The 16,224-nt window shown below is 45.8% G+C and overlaps 1 protein-coding gene across 6 annotated transcripts in view; it reads right to left on the reverse strand.

Moving 5' to 3' along the window:
• Window positions 1–251: 251 nt before the first annotated feature.
• The window catches only part of CPEB1 (cytoplasmic polyadenylation element binding protein 1), a 100,694-nt gene continuing 84,721 nt past the window's right edge, over window positions 252–16,224 (reverse strand). For 2 of the 6 annotated variants that reach the window (XM_033190953.1, XM_033190955.1), the window contains exons 4-12: window positions 15,232–15,458; window positions 13,335–13,587; window positions 11,368–11,481; window positions 10,642–10,731; window positions 9,653–9,789; window positions 6,638–6,836; window positions 4,547–4,641; window positions 3,843–3,923; window positions 252–1,734 (exon numbers count right to left, since the gene is read on the reverse strand). In XM_033190953.1, coding sequence (XP_033046844.1) covers window positions 1,624–1,734; window positions 3,843–3,923; window positions 4,547–4,641; window positions 6,638–6,836; window positions 9,653–9,789; window positions 10,642–10,731; window positions 11,368–11,481; window positions 13,335–13,587; window positions 15,232–15,458 — 1,307 coding nt within the window. In that variant the 3' untranslated portion in view covers window positions 252–1,623. Of the gene's footprint in view, window positions 1,735–3,842; window positions 3,924–4,546; window positions 4,642–6,637; window positions 6,837–9,652; window positions 9,790–10,626; window positions 10,732–11,367; window positions 11,482–13,334; window positions 13,588–15,231; window positions 15,459–16,224 lie in introns of all 6 variants that reach the window. The other 4 variants (XM_033190951.1, XM_033190950.1, XM_033190952.1 and 1 more) reach the window with 2 other exon arrangements.

Genomic DNA, 16,224 nt, shown 5'->3' on the forward strand with positions numbered 1-16,224 from the left:
TTAGATGTGAGGAATTTTTATATTTGGGCTAGAAGCACCCACCCACTGGAGAGGCATCTCCAAAATGTATTTGATGATGGAAAGGACCAAGAAGTACTCACAGGGCAGGTCTCCCATATGGTCCCACTATTATCCTGGGCCGGGATCCCATCACAGAACTCCAAGGAAACAAGCTACGGCTGCGCCATTACTCCCTTCCTCCCCGTTAGTCCCCTGCTCCCAGACCTCAAACATAGAGACAAAACCAGAACTCTGCTGCAACGTGTTTATTATGTGCCAAAAAAACTACACCACAGCTTACTCCACACATCTGTAGGAGAGTGCAGTCTTGCCTGCATATACTACAATGAGGTAGAGACTTCACACACAGCTTCACAAAACCCACAGAGTAGCTGGGATATGCAACAATGCAACATCAGCTCAGCAGGAGGGAGGGGTTATGACACTGGTTCTTTGGCACACAGCTTCCCTAGGAGGGGCAAGTAGTTTTTGTGTTTTCTTTTTCAAAAAAAAAAAAAAAAGGAAAGAAAAAAGTCAAGTTTTCAAATTCCAGTAGCATTTCAGTCAACTGCAACTGTTATCTCATACATTCCTCAAATTAAAGATATAAGGGAAGGGTACTTGTCCCCTCTAAGAGAAAGGGCTCCTGTGAGCCTTCATCTGCCCCCACTGAAAAGCAGCCCTTTTTAGCTCAGTTACAAAAGAAAAAAGTCCTGTGACTTTGTGATTAAAAACTTCTATCAACCCCACCCCCCGACATAAGTGCAACTTAAGGAGGTGCAATATACCATTTAAAACTATATACAGCAGCCGCTCAAACACCGTTTATCCGGTCCAGTTTCAAATAAAACAAAAACATTTTTTTTTCTTGGTTGCAAATGCCTTGATTTGCAACTGTGAGAAACAGTGACCAGCAGTCCCCCAGACACAAATTGGCTATAATGTTAAAAGCTGCCAGGAAAGAAAAAATATCTTGTTCCAAACGACTTAAAAACTGTTTTAAGGAGTGTAAAAAGGAACCGGTAAAAACCCTCGAGCGTAAAATATGAAATATGATTTTGGTTTAAATGAAGAGCAAAGTCTCCTTATTGTTTACAGTAAAAAACACCAGCTGAACACTCAGTTTATGCCGTTCAGGTGGGGGTTAAATAAATGGAAAGGCACTGTATGGCAACTGCAAGAATGAAACCAATGAGACCTGCGCATCATCACCATCAGTATTGCAAGGAATGTAAAAAAGCGTTTTTAATAAATAAACCTAGGTGTAGGCATCCGTGTAAATACCTCAATACCTTCTGGACACGTAGTTCTTTTTTTTTTTTTTTCCCCGCTTTTCATCTGCAAAATGAGGAACTAAAATCTGGGAAAACTACAGAGTCGCTTGGAGGGTAAGCCAGAGGGTCCTTGCCCCTGGCATACCCCCCTGAAAACAAAACCCGACAAAACTCAATGTGCATTAATTAGTGCAGAAACAAAGACAGATTCAGCAAGTGCAAAGGTGACTACAATTTTCCCTTGTCCTCGGGAAGCCAGCTCCCTGGTCGCCAATGGCAGGGTGGTGCAGGCTGCTTGCCTGACCTGCCAGCTTCAGGCGCCACAGGCCACTGGGCAAGGCCAGCTCCTCTAGCTGGAATCTCGGTTCTTCTGGTTCCGCATCAGGGGGCTGTGGTGGCGCAGGCCCTCCATGCTGTGCCGCCAGTGCCAGCAGCTCCGGCAGAAGTATTTGAAGCAGACCTGGGTTGGGGGAACAAAAAGGAGGATGCCATAATGCCTGTGTCAGCACCAGACACAGGAGCTGTTGCATGAGCTGCTTGTTCTGTTTGGAGAAGGGGTGGGAGACTCCCAATGGCCTCTATGGATTAGAAGAGATGGTCCCTAGAAGCACTCTCACCCCAATACAGAAACCTGATTAACTATGGCAAACCCGCCATCCTTGTTACAGGTCCCCTTACTTAAACACGTTGGGCTCCTAGTGTGTACAGAGACCAATCTAGTTTCTCTTATCTCCTCTAACTATGACTGCTGCTCTCCTATTCCCCTGCCCTTCTCACCTCCTACAAAGTAGTTGTATCATATGGTTGCTAACATGGAGAATGTATAAAGACACTGACTACAAATTCTAACGCTAGGCAACATCCTGCTTTCTTCCCATTAAGTGAGGAGAGGTGACTGGGTTTGTTTCTCAGTCTAGTCCCATCTCTGGGTTGCTGTGTAACCTCAGGCAAGCCACTAATCTCTGAGCAATTATCTGACTATGGAGATTATCTGTGAAAGATCCAGATCCATAAAAGCCTGGTAGATGAGCCTGATCAGAGAGATACTCGTTCTCAGGCTTTAGCTAACAATCCAAACTTAACTTCAAACTCTCACTTGAGAGCCTTGGTTTAACCATATACAGGAGACTCCAAATCTGAGCAATGGCATTACTGCAAAAAAATTTTAAATAAAATTTAAGGCCGGGCGCGGTGGCTCAAGCCTGTAATCCCAGCACTTTGGGAGGCCGAGACGGGCGGATCACGAGGTCAGGAGATCGAGACCATCCTGGCTAACACGGTGAAACCCCGTCTCTACTAAAAAATACAAAAAACTAGCCGGGCGAGGTGGCGAGCGCCTGTAGTCCCAGCTACTCCAGAGGCTGAGGCAGGAGAATGGCGTAAACCCGGGAGGCGGAGCTTGCAGTGAGCTGAGATCCGGCCACTGCACTCCAGCCCGGGCTAGAGCAAGACTCCGTCTCAAAAAAAAAAAAAAAATAAATAAATAATAAATAAATAAATAAATAAATAAATAAATAAAATTTAAAAAGCACCCACTAAGCATGGATGGACTGTTGCTGGTGTCCTAAGAGGTTCCAAACTTCCCCTAACACCTGTCAAAAGATGATGCTGACTAGCAGCACTGATACCACTTGGATACTTGTTGGAAACATGGAATCTCAGGGTCCACCCCAAATCCACTGAATCAGAATCTAAGATCCTCAGGTGATGTGTTTGTAATTAAGGTTTGAGAAGCACTGCCAAACACATCCAGATCCACATTCCATCACCCAGGAACATTCAATAGAAAGCCACCTCGCTGCTTTCTGCCTGTCACTGACACCTGTGGGTACAGCCCGGGTGTAAATATCAAAGTCGTCCAGAAGTTCAGATGCAAAGGAGGAGGAAGCCCTTGAGTAGAGAAAAAATCAGCTTAGAAGGCCTCAGGGTTAGAGCAGCTGAGCCTGGCTTCTACGTACTGCTGATCACACCCAGTCAGGCTTCTATCATCTATAAAACCACCTCTCAGCAACAGTGGCATACTGCATAGCAACATCCCAGGCAAAAAAAGGCCAAAGTATAAAGACTCAATTCAACATATTTTCCTAAGAGTTCTGGATAAAGCTATCTAAAGTGTGTCCCCGGTTTGACCTTCAGCAAACATTACTGCTGCCTCCTCTATGCTCTCAGACACCACAAGGTACCTCAGAACTCCAACATTCAATGTCATGAAGTTGGCGTAAAAAAAAATTTTTTTTTTTTTTTGACACGGAGTCTCGCTCTGCCCTAGACTGAAGTGCAGTGGCGTGATCTCGGCTCACTGCAACCTCCGCCTCCTGGGTTCAAGCTATTCACCTGCCTCAGCCTCCCGAGTAGCTGGGATTACAGGCACACACCACCATGCCAGGCTAATTTTTGTATTTTTAGTAGAGACGGGGTTTCACCATGTTGCCCAGGCTGGTCTCAAACTCCTGACCTCAGGATCCGCCCGCCTCAGCCTCCCAAAGTGCTGGGATTACAGGTGTGAACCACCACGCCCCGCAAACAATTTTTAATTGAGGGCAGGGACTTCACAGACATCAGACCCACCTGATCTCGACAGAAGAAAGGACCAGGCTGAGAACTGCAGATATGACACAGAGAATCTTCTAGGTAGGGGTCAATCTGAACCTGCACAAAAGCAAAATAAGATGATGAAGTGGCTCTTCTTACCAGGAGGCTCAATAGGCTATAGAAGAAGTGCATATTATTGGTCACACACAGGAATGCGGCATATCGGAATGCAGGTTATTTGCCTGTTTTAAAGGAGGCTTGCAGAGAATTATGGGCCTGAAGCACAGAAAGGGATTCTAGAGAGCAGACTCCTACACCATGCAGAGTCAGGCTGGATGCCTCTGGGATTCAGGCAACCACACACCTTAATATGCCTGGTCCTCTTGGCAAACTGTACCTCAGCCCTCTATCAATTAGCAATATGGGCAAGTGTTCAGAGGATTCCCGAAAGGTTGGAAAATGGGAAGTCAGGCTACTTAGCAATGCCAGAGAAATACCACGGTGAGGGAAGGCACCCTACACACTAAAGAGGCTCCAGTCCCAGTTCCCTTCCTCCTGGGCGTACAAAGACCAAGCCTACTCCCAAACCCTAACCTCAATGTTAATTCTCAGGAGTTTGGCTCACTTCCCTAAACACACCCAGCACAAACACAGCTTCAGGTCTCAGGCCTGCCCTGGGTAGTAACTGCCCAAACCCCTCTCATATACCCCAGAGTAAGGGCATAAACCAGCCAACTCACCTTCTTTGTGAACTTGGTGGTTTTGATCTCCACAAAAGCAGCGCTGACTGCTTTCAGGTAACTCCGTTGGTTATTGAAAGTCACACGACCAGATCCTAGGACAACAGACACAAGCTTCCCTTCTAACCAAATTCTCCCAAATGCTACTCTTTTAAAATGCAAGAAACCCTTTATGATACCAGTGCTGTCCAACAGAAATATAACGCGAGCTACGATGTTACTTTATTTATTTTTTGAGACAGGGTCTCCCCCTCTGTCACCCAGGCTGGAATATAATGGCGTGATCTCAGCTCACTGCAACCTCTGCATCCCGGGATCAAACAATCCTCCTGCCTCAGCCTCCCAAGTAGCTGGGACTACAGGCATGAGCCACCACGCCTGGCTAATTTTTGTATTTTTTGTAGAGCCAGGGTTTCACCATATTGTCCAGGCTGGTCTCGAACTCCTGGACTCAAACAATCCGCCCACCTCAGCCTCCCGAAGTGCTGGGATTATAGCCATAAGCCATCATGGCCAGCCCTTACGTAATTTTAAATTTTCTAGTCATCACATTGACATTTTAAACAGTGGTGACATTAATTTTAATAATATATTTTATTGGCCGGGCATGATGGCTCATGCCTGTAATCCCAGCACTTTGGGAGGCCAAGGTGGGCAGATCATGAGGTCAAGAGATGGAGAACATCCTGGCCAACATGGTGAAACCCTGTCTCCACTAAAAATACAAAAATTAGCTGAGCATGGTGGCAGACGCCTGTAGTCCCAGCTACTCAGGAGGCTGAGGCAGGAGAATCACTTGAACCCGGGAGGCAGAGGCTGCAGTGAGCCGAGATCGCACCACTGCACTCCAGCACGGCAACAGAGTGAGACTCCATCTCAAAAAAAAAAAAAAAAAAAAATTTTTTATTTAACCCTATATGTTAAAAAATATTACTTCCAAATGTGACAATAGCCATGTTTCCAAAACTCAATGGGGCCACATTTAGCTGGTGGCTACCATATTCGTACCATATTTGACAGTGGAGATCATGTTAGTGCAAACCATTCAGGAATGGGAGAAGAATTTGCAGATCAAGATGGGATGGGAAGGGAGGGGAGGGGGAGGGGGAGGGGGAGGGGGAGGGGGAGGGGGAGGGGGAGGGGGAGGGGGAGGGGGAGGGGGAGGGACTCCTTCAGTGCAGGTAGAAGCATAGGTAGGGTTAAAGGTTTCAGAGTGGAAGCCAAGATGCAGATAGAACACTTGTCTGAAGGGTAAGGTAACCCCAGCAGTTGAACTGAACCTCGCCTAGCCTGGTGGCACTCTGGAGACCTATTAAGAGAGCTGGAAGAAGCCTCATCCTGCCAAGTGCCTCCTCCGCTCCTGCAGCTTCTGAAGTCCCTGTTCTCAATCTGCTGCACAGCATTGGTAAGTACACGGTGCTCCTTCCTGACCAGATTCAGTGTGGGTGTGAAGACTAAGCATTTGGGGAGGTGGGTTAGCCACATCTTAATCACAGAGTTCAGGCTCTGCTCCACCTCCATACCCCATCATTGACATTTTGCCAGGACTGGTGAACTGACCTCCTTTCTCAGAGAAGCTGATCAAAACCTAGTGATTAAGCCCACAGACTTCTGAGTTAGGGAAGCACAGGCCACACTCTGTTGCCTGACTCACTCAGAAAGTCCTCCTCCAGCCTGACCTGGTCTCTGACCTTAGATAATGCCAGAGCTTTTCAAGAACTTTCAATAAAAGAAACCGGGCAAGTACAGAGAATTGCAGCCTTTTCATGAATACCTGTTGTCTGTTCCAAACTGGTTTGGCTGTAAACTCTAAGCTTCCAACAAAGTTCCTACACCTCACTCTCACTTCTTATCACCTCTTGTAGTCTCCAACTGCTTTTTCTCCCACTGCATGGGAGATGGTGGGTAGAGGGCTAGATACAGAAGGGCCAGTACTCATGACTTGTCTAGAAAAAGATATTATGGTGCTGGTATATGCTGATCTGCAGACCTGGGTCAGGCCTCTCTCCTCACTCCCATGGGGAAGTATCACAATCTTGGTCTACTCCCAGGGGCCAAACAAGCTTTAGCACACAGAAGTGGGACACTTACCAATGGGATACTTGTGCTTATCTGTGTCAATCCCGGCATACACCACTCCACCAAATAGGTCATTCAAGACGGCTGCCAGGGCCTCAGCATTTAGCATTCCATGCAGAGCACCGACAAACACCGTCCTGCTGGGGTCAAGCCTCTGAGATGGGCTCCGGACAAAGTTACTGTCGGCTAATACCCAGGGGATCACCTGCACCTGAAAACCACCCAAAGGTGTATCAGCCCTGGCAGAGAGCCACAGAGAGAGAGGCGCTTGCATGGCAAGGCACATGCTCTGGAGATACTGAAGCTGGGCTGCTAAGGTGTTGTTGCCCAGTCTCAGGCACACAGGCATCCAATAAACCACCCTTACGCCACCCCAACTGGAGTTGAATTTTACTGAGTCCATGTGTCCAGAATGGTACAAGTGGACACAGTACTCACTCATGCTGGAGAGTAAGCAAAAAAGTACCACATGACCAAACCCAGGAGCCCAGCATTCTATTTCAACTTCCAACTGTGAGGTTCCAACAAAGGGCTGTGGACACTGATGAAAAGAGCATAATCTGAAGTCCTCAAGAAAGGAAGGACTCACAGAGAAATTAAAGGCTAGGATCCTAAAGGACAGAGGGATGGGAGTGCTTATGATATTTATATGAGATGGTTACTGGCCCAACCTAGGCTTCAGAGAGTTTGTGCCCAGAGCAGTGGAAATGACTGAAGAGAGGCTGGGTAGAAAGTCACATACAAGATCCCTGAAGTCTTGAAGGGCTGGGGCTGACCATGTCCTTTGCCTCTGAATCTCCTGAACCTGGAACAAAACCTGGTAGAGCAAGTGGAGAACTCCAGAATGAAGTGAAGATCTAAAAATATGTCTTGAAGCAGGAAGAGATCTGAGGCAGAAACCAGCAAGGAGGCAAAAACAGTACTTTCAAAGGACAAGTGATTAACACTTGGACAAGGCTGGTGGCAATGAGCAGAGAACAGGCCAAGACCAAAGAGATTCTTCAACAGAGAGTCTGCAGTACTCAGATGGCATAAGCAGGATGGGCAAGCAAGAAAGAATCAGGCCTGGTAGATGCTGGGCCTACACAGTCTTGGGATGAGAGGACCTGGCAGAAGTTACGAGAGGGGAGCCAATTTCACTGGAAGATGCAAAAGCCCATTTTGCCCACAAAAGAGTTTGGGATTACAGGACATCCTGAAGGAGGGTACCACAGGAAGGTGGGGCTCAGGTAGGACATGAGGCTAGAAAGGTGAATCTGGGTCTAAAGATGAGAGGAGCCACAAAAGTGAGTCATTTATCTGAACTAGAAAAGAAGATAGGAGGGAGTCAAAGATTGGCTATACTGGTGCTGGTGGGGAGGGGAACGCAAAGGAAAAAGAAGAGCCAGAGAGGAAGGAGAACCGCATCAGCCTATAGCCAGTGAATCAAAGAAAGATTAAATCCCTGTAGGTGATGAGGAGGGAATGGGAGACAGGATGGTGTCAACAGGGGCACTGAGGAAGGGGAGGGGCTTTGTGATATGCATATGGCCATCTCTGGTTGTGAAAGCAGGAGGGGAGAAAGGAGCATGTTAAGTAAGTCCTAGAACATTTACTAAGGCGAGATGACTACACAAGCTCCACACAGTAAGGAAGCAGAGAAGGTAGAGAAGCTGTGGGTCACTGTGGGTAGCCAGAGGACGGGCCTGCCCTCTCGATAACGCAGAACAAGAGCCAGCTTTGTTACGTGGATTTATTTTAAATCTAATGTGACCATCCCAATAAAATAGGCATTTCCCCTCTTACCCTATAGATTGTTTTTAGAGAAGCTTTAAGGTTCACAGTAAATCTGAGCAGAAAGTACAGGGATTTCCCAAATACTCTCTGCCCCCACACTTGTGTGACTTCTTCACTATCAGGATCCCGCATGCAAGTGGAACATTTGTTTATACTGACACATCATCACCACCCAAAGTCCATGGTTTACATCAGGGTTCACTCTTGGGTGTTTGTTTTACATTCTATGGGTTTGAACCAAAGTATAATGACATGTATCCACCATATACAGAACAGTTTCACTGATTCATCCCTTCATGCTAAACCCCTGGCAATCACTGATCTTTGTACTAAAATAGGCATTTTAGTTTCCCATTTTACAGAAGAGAAGAGGAAACAAAGTTTCAGAGATATTAAATATCTAGTCCTGTGTCACAAAAGTTGTGTGCTCTTGAATCTGATTTTAACACCACACTGATTCCGGAGCTCAAAACTTGCTTTGACAAGTGATTCGCAAACACTATCCACTAGATCCACTTGGGGATCTTTGTTCAGTTGGAGATTCCTAAATTCCACCCAGAGTGATTCAGTAAGTCTGGGATAAGGCCCAAGAATGTGCAATGAGATCCCCAGGTGAGATAAACTCGTTAAGAGACCCATGCTGCCAAGGATACATAAGGCTGATATTAGAAAAGACGTAGGAAGAGAGAATCTTATGGGGAAAACCCACAAAACTAAATAAAGCCCCAAATGAGAATGAAGAAGTGACCCACAGGTGGGTGTGGGTTAAAGAGGAATTCACCCCCACAGACTGGGAGGTAAGAAGGCATAGGAAGGGCAGGACCAGGGAAAAACAGCTGTAGGTTTATCAGTTAAGTACAAGTAGAGAAGTTTGCTGTTCTCAATTTCAATTCTAAGACAAGAGGTTTGAAACTAAAGTGTTGGCTACAAGAAAGAAGAGTAGAGCAAAGGCTGGGAGACAGTTTGATTACCATGGGCAGGCATGCGCATGTGTGCATGCACACACACCATTAAGGCCCAAAGGCTGCTTTCTTTTCTTTTTTATGTAATTGAGAGGATACTGCTATTTTATCCTTTCTTTTCTTTTTTATGTAATTGAGAGGATACTGCTATTTTATCGTGGAAGAAGAGCCTTCTTGCCTCAGCAGAAATACTACTTGCCTGCAGCCTGCCTATCCACCTACCCCAAGAAAATCCAGTGCCTCAATATGCCAAGAACCTTCATCTAGAAAGGACATCATGCTAACTCACCTCTTTGCAGCGCATCCTTCGGCTGGACATCTTGAAATAATATTCACTCAGGCCATCTGGGCTCAGCGGGTCATGAGAGCAAGCCTGAAGCAAGGCTCGGACAGACTTCTCCAGTTCGAAGACCAGATACACATACCCTATTCCCAATGAGAGGAAAAATCACATTAATATCCCTTAGGTGGCCACTCCTCAGCCTTGGCTTTGCAGCAGGGAGTTTCTTCCAAGAAAGAAGGCCTTGTGTATAAGATACATTTTTGTTTTACTCCTGAAAAGTCTTGTTGAGTGGAAGCATTTGCTATGCAGATGCCCAGGGTTGTAGGCCTCCCTCCCACCCTGGTGAAGGAAAGGACTGGCAAGCTGAGACAGAGAGATCCCACCATTACCACAGCTCTCTATGCCAGAACACACAGCATGTTCAGGTCAGCAGAGCCAGGCTTTCCTGGGGGCAGGAAGGATGGCAGTTATTGCTTTAAACGCCTACTTAAACCATTAGTTCAGTTCAATGAAGAGGGAGCAGGGTGAAAATAGCAGCTGCTCCTTTCTACAGGGAAGGGATCTCATTTCAGACCAGTGAGGAATTAGATGCTTGGTCCTCAATTCCTGCCAACTCCAAAGGGACTTCAGAATTAGGTCAGGCAACAACGTAACTGGGCAGGACAGGCAGGCAAGGGAAAGCTTTTCAAACGCCTTATTTTGAGAGGAAAGGTGCTGCTTGGGTTCAGGTTTAGAGAGAAGTGTACAAGGAAGGGGTTTCAGAGGCAGCTCCCACTGCTGTGTAAGTCTGGACAGATGGAACATTAGCTCAAAAGAAATAGAGGGACGTGTTAGGTTGAAGAGAAAGTGCTGACAGATGACAGGTCTGTGCCCTGGAGTGCCCACCATGTTACCAACATGCAGCTGTGACATCCCAGCACCCACAGGTGCAGTTATGTTCTAGGAAAGGGAAAAAAAAACTCCTACCATGTCTTTATTACCTTTAGGCATATTACCTTTGGGAGGACACCGGGGGTGCTTGCCATCCTTACCAGGCCACTCCACACTCAAAGAGCCAAAAACACGGAAGGTGTTAACTAATCCAGCTGCAAAGAGACAGAAAACAATGGCAGAAGCTGAGGAACCATCCTTCCCAGTAAAGACGCAAACACAGAATCACCAGCGTTCTCCTCCCTGGCTCATCCCCACTGACAAACAACTCAGAAATGGATGCTCATGTCCGATGTAAGCTCCCGACATAGGAGCACTACAGGGGTCTATGAAATGCACCTCTCCCCTCAGACATTCATGTAATACCCCTGAGCTCAGGCAGGGGATTCAGCCCCTGGCCTCAATTCCAAGTTTCATGCTCCTGAAAGACATGCCCCACCCTTCTACTCTTTTTTTTTTTTTGAGACGGAGTCTCGCCCTGTCGCCCAGGCTGGAGTGCAGTGGCCGGATCTCAGCTCACTGCAAGCTCCGCCTCCCGGGTTTACGCCATTCTCCTGCCTCAGCCTCCCGAGTAGCTGGGACTACAGGCGCCTGCCACCTCGCCCGGCTAGCTTTTTTTGTATTTTTTAGTAGAGACAGGGTTTCACCGTGTTAGCCAGGATGGTCTCGAACTCCTGACCTCGTGATCCGCCCGTCTCGGCCTCCCAAAGTGCTGGGATTACAGGCTTGAGCCACCGCGCCCGGCCTCCACCCTTCTACTCTTAAAGCAGGAGGTCTTAGACACGGCTCACCTTCTGTAATATCCCAAGGAACACCTCCTAGAAACACCTTGCAAGAGTAGATGGGGTTCTTATAGTTCCGGGGAGGAAGCTGGCCACTCCAGGTACAGGTGGCTTCATTCACAGCTTCGGTAGACGGCAAAGAGATAAACAGGGGAGGTTAGAAAATCAGCAAAGCCACCACTCTTCCCTGGGGTAAACTTGTCCAGTAAGAACCTGACTGGCCACAATCCTTGCCCAGATGCCTGAGAGAATATCCATGATTATTCTGAAAAGCAAGAAACCTATGTCTCACCAATCCACTCAGTCAAGTATGATAATCCTACTTTGCTAATTCTGTCCCCACTAAAATTGAAAGGAATGCCAAACCAGATGTGTAGGGTAAAAATTTACACCCCATGTTATTTTCAAACATTCAACTAATATGCTAACCACAAAGCAGTTTTATCTTGTTATTGCTTACAGTACTACTAATTCATAATTACTTGAAAATAAACAGAGCAATACAACATCTTACAGGCTTACTGGTACAAATGGGCCTTCTCCCCAGTGTTCAAATGAGAAACATTCTATTCTGTTTCCCTGTCTTGGCTCTGAACTCATTAATCACAGAAGTTAGGACACTGCCAATAAAAACCAGCACTAGCAACCCAGTAAGACAAGAATGTCACAACTGTTCCAAGCCAGACTCATCTTTATAGTACCCAAATAGACAATGGGCCTTCCTTGATGTCAACATGGTAAGATAATCAGTCTTCAATCCTGTCCCCACTGTTTGTACCTTTCCAAATCAGAGACTGACCTTAGTGAGGACTAGCTAGTTCTTGCCCATTTATTTCACCCTCCTCTTTCAGCAAAGAGGCAGACAGCCAATGAAAGGAACTATCATTTTCATTCAGGACAAAGATGTGGAAGGACATTTCCTAAAAGGAATAGGCCCAAGGTGTTGCTACAGCAAGAAACTGGGCAATGTCAGCAATCTTTTACAACAAAAACAGAATATAATGGTCTCATCCAAAAGCATGGTAATGTCATTTCATATGAAAACAATGGCACCAGAAAAAGTACTAAGATGGGCTGCCAAAATCATTAGGTGAACAGGGCACAGCACTATCAGAGAAGAATGAGATCCAGCCCAACTCTGTGAGCAAACAGATACACGGAAACAAATGGAATGGAGAAACTAACACTAACTCAAGACCTCAGAAGAGCCAGTGGTTAATGAACATCTCCCTGGAGCGGTACTAGACAAAGATGAAAACCAAACTTAATACATACTTAAGATAATTTATTTTTTAAACCTTTTAAAATACATAGAGATGGGGTCTCGCTATGTTTCCCAGGTTGGGCAACTCCTGGGCTCAAGCCATCCTGCTGCCTCTGCTTAAGTGTTGAGCCACCAAGGCCAGCCGAAAAGAATTTAAATGTCAGAACCTTAAGGATTCCTAAGAGACCAGGACATTTGGTGACATTCCTTACCTTAGAGGTTGACAAATGGACCCCTCCTTCCCCAGTGCATCCGTGAGTGTACCAATCAGAAAGCCTCGGGGAAGAAAGCTCCAGCATGAGTTGTGTCTGACCGTCTTTGAATTAGAATGTGGAGAGGGTAGACAAAATTCTGGACATCCCTTCCAGAGTTTCTTTTGAGGACATCCACCCGTGGAAGAAGTAAAAGCAAGAGCAGCACACAGCCAGTCTCCATGGAAGGGCACAAGTGAGAGACAGAGCCAGCCCCTTGTGCTGTGGCACATGCATGTGCCAGATTATCTGCCTCTTTCCTCTCCACTCAGCCTCAAGAAGTTCCTGAGTTTGTTCCCATTAGCACTTACTCCACAGAAAGATAATTCTTTGCAGATCTGGAGACTTCACCGTGCAACCAAGCCTCCTCTAGACAGTTCACAAGCGTGTGAACTAAGGTCACTTCCTCTCTGCTCCTAGAATGAGGCCTCAGGCCCCACACATGCTCAAGGCACACTCACCTGCAGCTTGTCGGTGCAGCCTGGCCTCTCTCTCTATGCTGAAGGGGTCTTTGGGAGCTTCGAGGAGGTCCCAAGATGGCCACACAGAAGCTCCTGGCCATCTCTTTGAAGCACTGGTTGGGGAGGGAGTGACTGCAGCAAGAGCAGCTTGCTCTTGGTCCATCCGAGACCCTACCCCCATCTTTAAAGGGTCTCTGGGACCACCCCCTGTCAGAGACAGGAAGGGCAGAGGTGGGGAAATGCGAAGGCTTGACTAGGGGAGGAAAAAGGAAGACAGGGTTTTAAAGGACAGTTTTGTTATAAAGTAATAATCACATTATAAAAATTATTAAAAACATCCAACAGACATTTAGCATTTGATATATATTCTTTTAGACTTTCTTCCTGAGCAGTTTTGATTAGTTCTAGTTAGACTATAATTTAAACAAATTCTCCTTCTCTCCTCATTCAACAATTTTTCCATATTGCCAGTCTTTATAGCCACTTAAAAGGCATTTATCATATTCTATTTAGGGAACAAGGTACATCTCACTGACCCATACTCTTCCTGTTACATATATACTTTCCAAGTTTTCAGAACCATAAACAAAAATTAAGATGTAGCTTCTTCATATTTTTTGTTTTCTTTGGTCAGATTCAAAAAAGTCAAATGCCAAAAATGCTATCTATAACAGCTCTGCGTTGTATCATAAATGTATCAGAACACTATAAGCTGTGTCAAACCTTTAAATTCTATTTACATGTGTGAAATGATACATTATCAGAGTAACTCGTTGACAGAACATTTTAAAATCCCCAAATATTAATCAGTCATGAGATAAATTTTCAAGACTCAGTCCAATCTAAGTAACACAGAACTACCAGCACTGTATCTGACCCCATTTTACAGAAGAGGTAACGGCAGCCCAGAGAAGCAAAGAGACCCGTGTGTGACTGTCCTTTTAGAAAAGCAGCCTTAACAGATAAAACCAATGGGCAGCGAGAACACCAACACCATCTTCCACATTCTAGGACAGGCTGACAGGCGATCACAACCAATGCTGCCAGTCCTGGGTATGGGGAAGAGAAAAAGGTGGGAAAATAAGCCATTCTATTCACTGCACATTCAGCTTGGGAGATTTGGCAAAAAAAAAAACAAAAAATGCTTATAAGGCATCTGAAACTGTATTCTTATTTTGGGGTAATTTCTTACTGCTAATCCCACCTGTATTTACTTCTACTATCCCCTATCTATATTATCTGTACTACTCTATCTATAATATCCCCTACCTATTCTAATTCATTTGCCAACTCCACTTAGCATGAAGACCACACACATCATACATGGCTATAGATAAGGAACGTGAAATGCAAAAATTAACTGAGGCAATGTTTCATAGATTCATCATGGCGTGAATTAAAAGCTGACATGGGTCAGTGGAAAAAATATAGGAGCCATAGTCAGTCAGATCTGGATTAAAATCTTATCTCTGCTAATTACTACTTTAAAATTTTTTAAGTTATTGCTTTTGAGATATCATACATCAAAGTACATAAATGACACAGTTTAAGGGCTAAAGCAAGCACCCCGTGTAGGTAAAGAAACAGAACACTGCTAAGGCCCTCACATTTACTTTTGAAATTATGTGTTTTCCAGTACTCTTGGAGTAACTAGTAAAATGAGAGTCCTGAGCTCAGGTCCTGAAATGTATTGCTCAATGGGTCTTCAAAGCATCCTCTTTTCTGTTAAGGATGAGAACTCTACAAATGTCCACAACGGTCTCCACTCCTCGCCTCATCCCATCTCCTAGCCTGCATTCCAGGGGACAGGCATCCCATAGATATTGTACCCTCCTTCCCCTTGGACACACACAGGCAACTCCACCCACAACCCCCCTTTCCCAAATGAGTTACATACAATCAAATCTGAGAGATGATCTGATCCAGAGCTGAAGCCACTGGTGTCTGAGTCAGAGGGGCTGCTAGATCGAGAGTCCAGGATGGGCCGGGTGTCCAGGCGTGATCCTCTAACTGAGGGTGCCGGAAACTTGTCCACCAAGTCAGACCCAAGGGGATCCAGAGGCAGGAAGCTCAAGGGGGGTTTTCCTAGGACATTTCCCAGTGGGTTATGGAGCATGCTCAGTACTAGGAGGACAAAAAAGGAAACCTCATGACCTCTTAGTTTTCTTTGCAGCCAACAGCCTCTTTCTTCTCCTACAGCCACCCAACAAGAGATACCAAAGGCAAGACCACTAAAAGCATGCCAGCAAAACACAATATAATGAACAGATATATATCCAGCTCTGAGACCTGGCCACAAGGGCCCTGTTAGAGGAAGTTACAGGCTGACTGAAGACCAGAGTTCCTGCTGTTACAGTAGCAGCAAAACTGCTGGGTTCTACTACCCAGGCTTAAAGGTCAATGCCAGCATTTGGGAAACTGTCACTGGGGACCCTGGTCACAGCTGCTATTAATGCCTGGATACACCTACAGCACAGTCAGAAATCCCAAACCATACTTCATCTTTACTGCTGCCAGTTTGTTTATTAGAAGAATTCCCACCTTTCTAATGCTATAATATAGAATTTCAGGCCACACCCCAGAAATCTGGTATAGCATAAGCATACCACCTCATGTGAGAGGTTCACTTATGCAAACTTCTAACATATACAGATTCTCTTCAATGTACCCCTGAACTTGAAATGTTTAGGATGGAAGCAGAATGTCATGCCCATTCTTTGACTTAAGACAAGCTTGGGATCAAGTCCTGTGTCTGACACCTCTTGTATATGTCTGTGAGCTCTGGAAAGCTCACTTAGCTTCTCTGACCCTCTATTTTCTCACTGGCATCTAGGGTGGAGTATCAACTATTTCATAACATTGTTAGGACAGCTCAATAATCAGATACCAG

This window comes from Trachypithecus francoisi, unplaced genomic scaffold (genome assembly GCF_009764315.1).
Source record: "Trachypithecus francoisi isolate TF-2019V2 unplaced genomic scaffold, Tfra_2.0 Lachesis_group3, whole genome shotgun sequence".
Lineage (NCBI taxonomy): Eukaryota > Metazoa > Chordata > Mammalia > Primates > Cercopithecidae > Trachypithecus > Trachypithecus francoisi.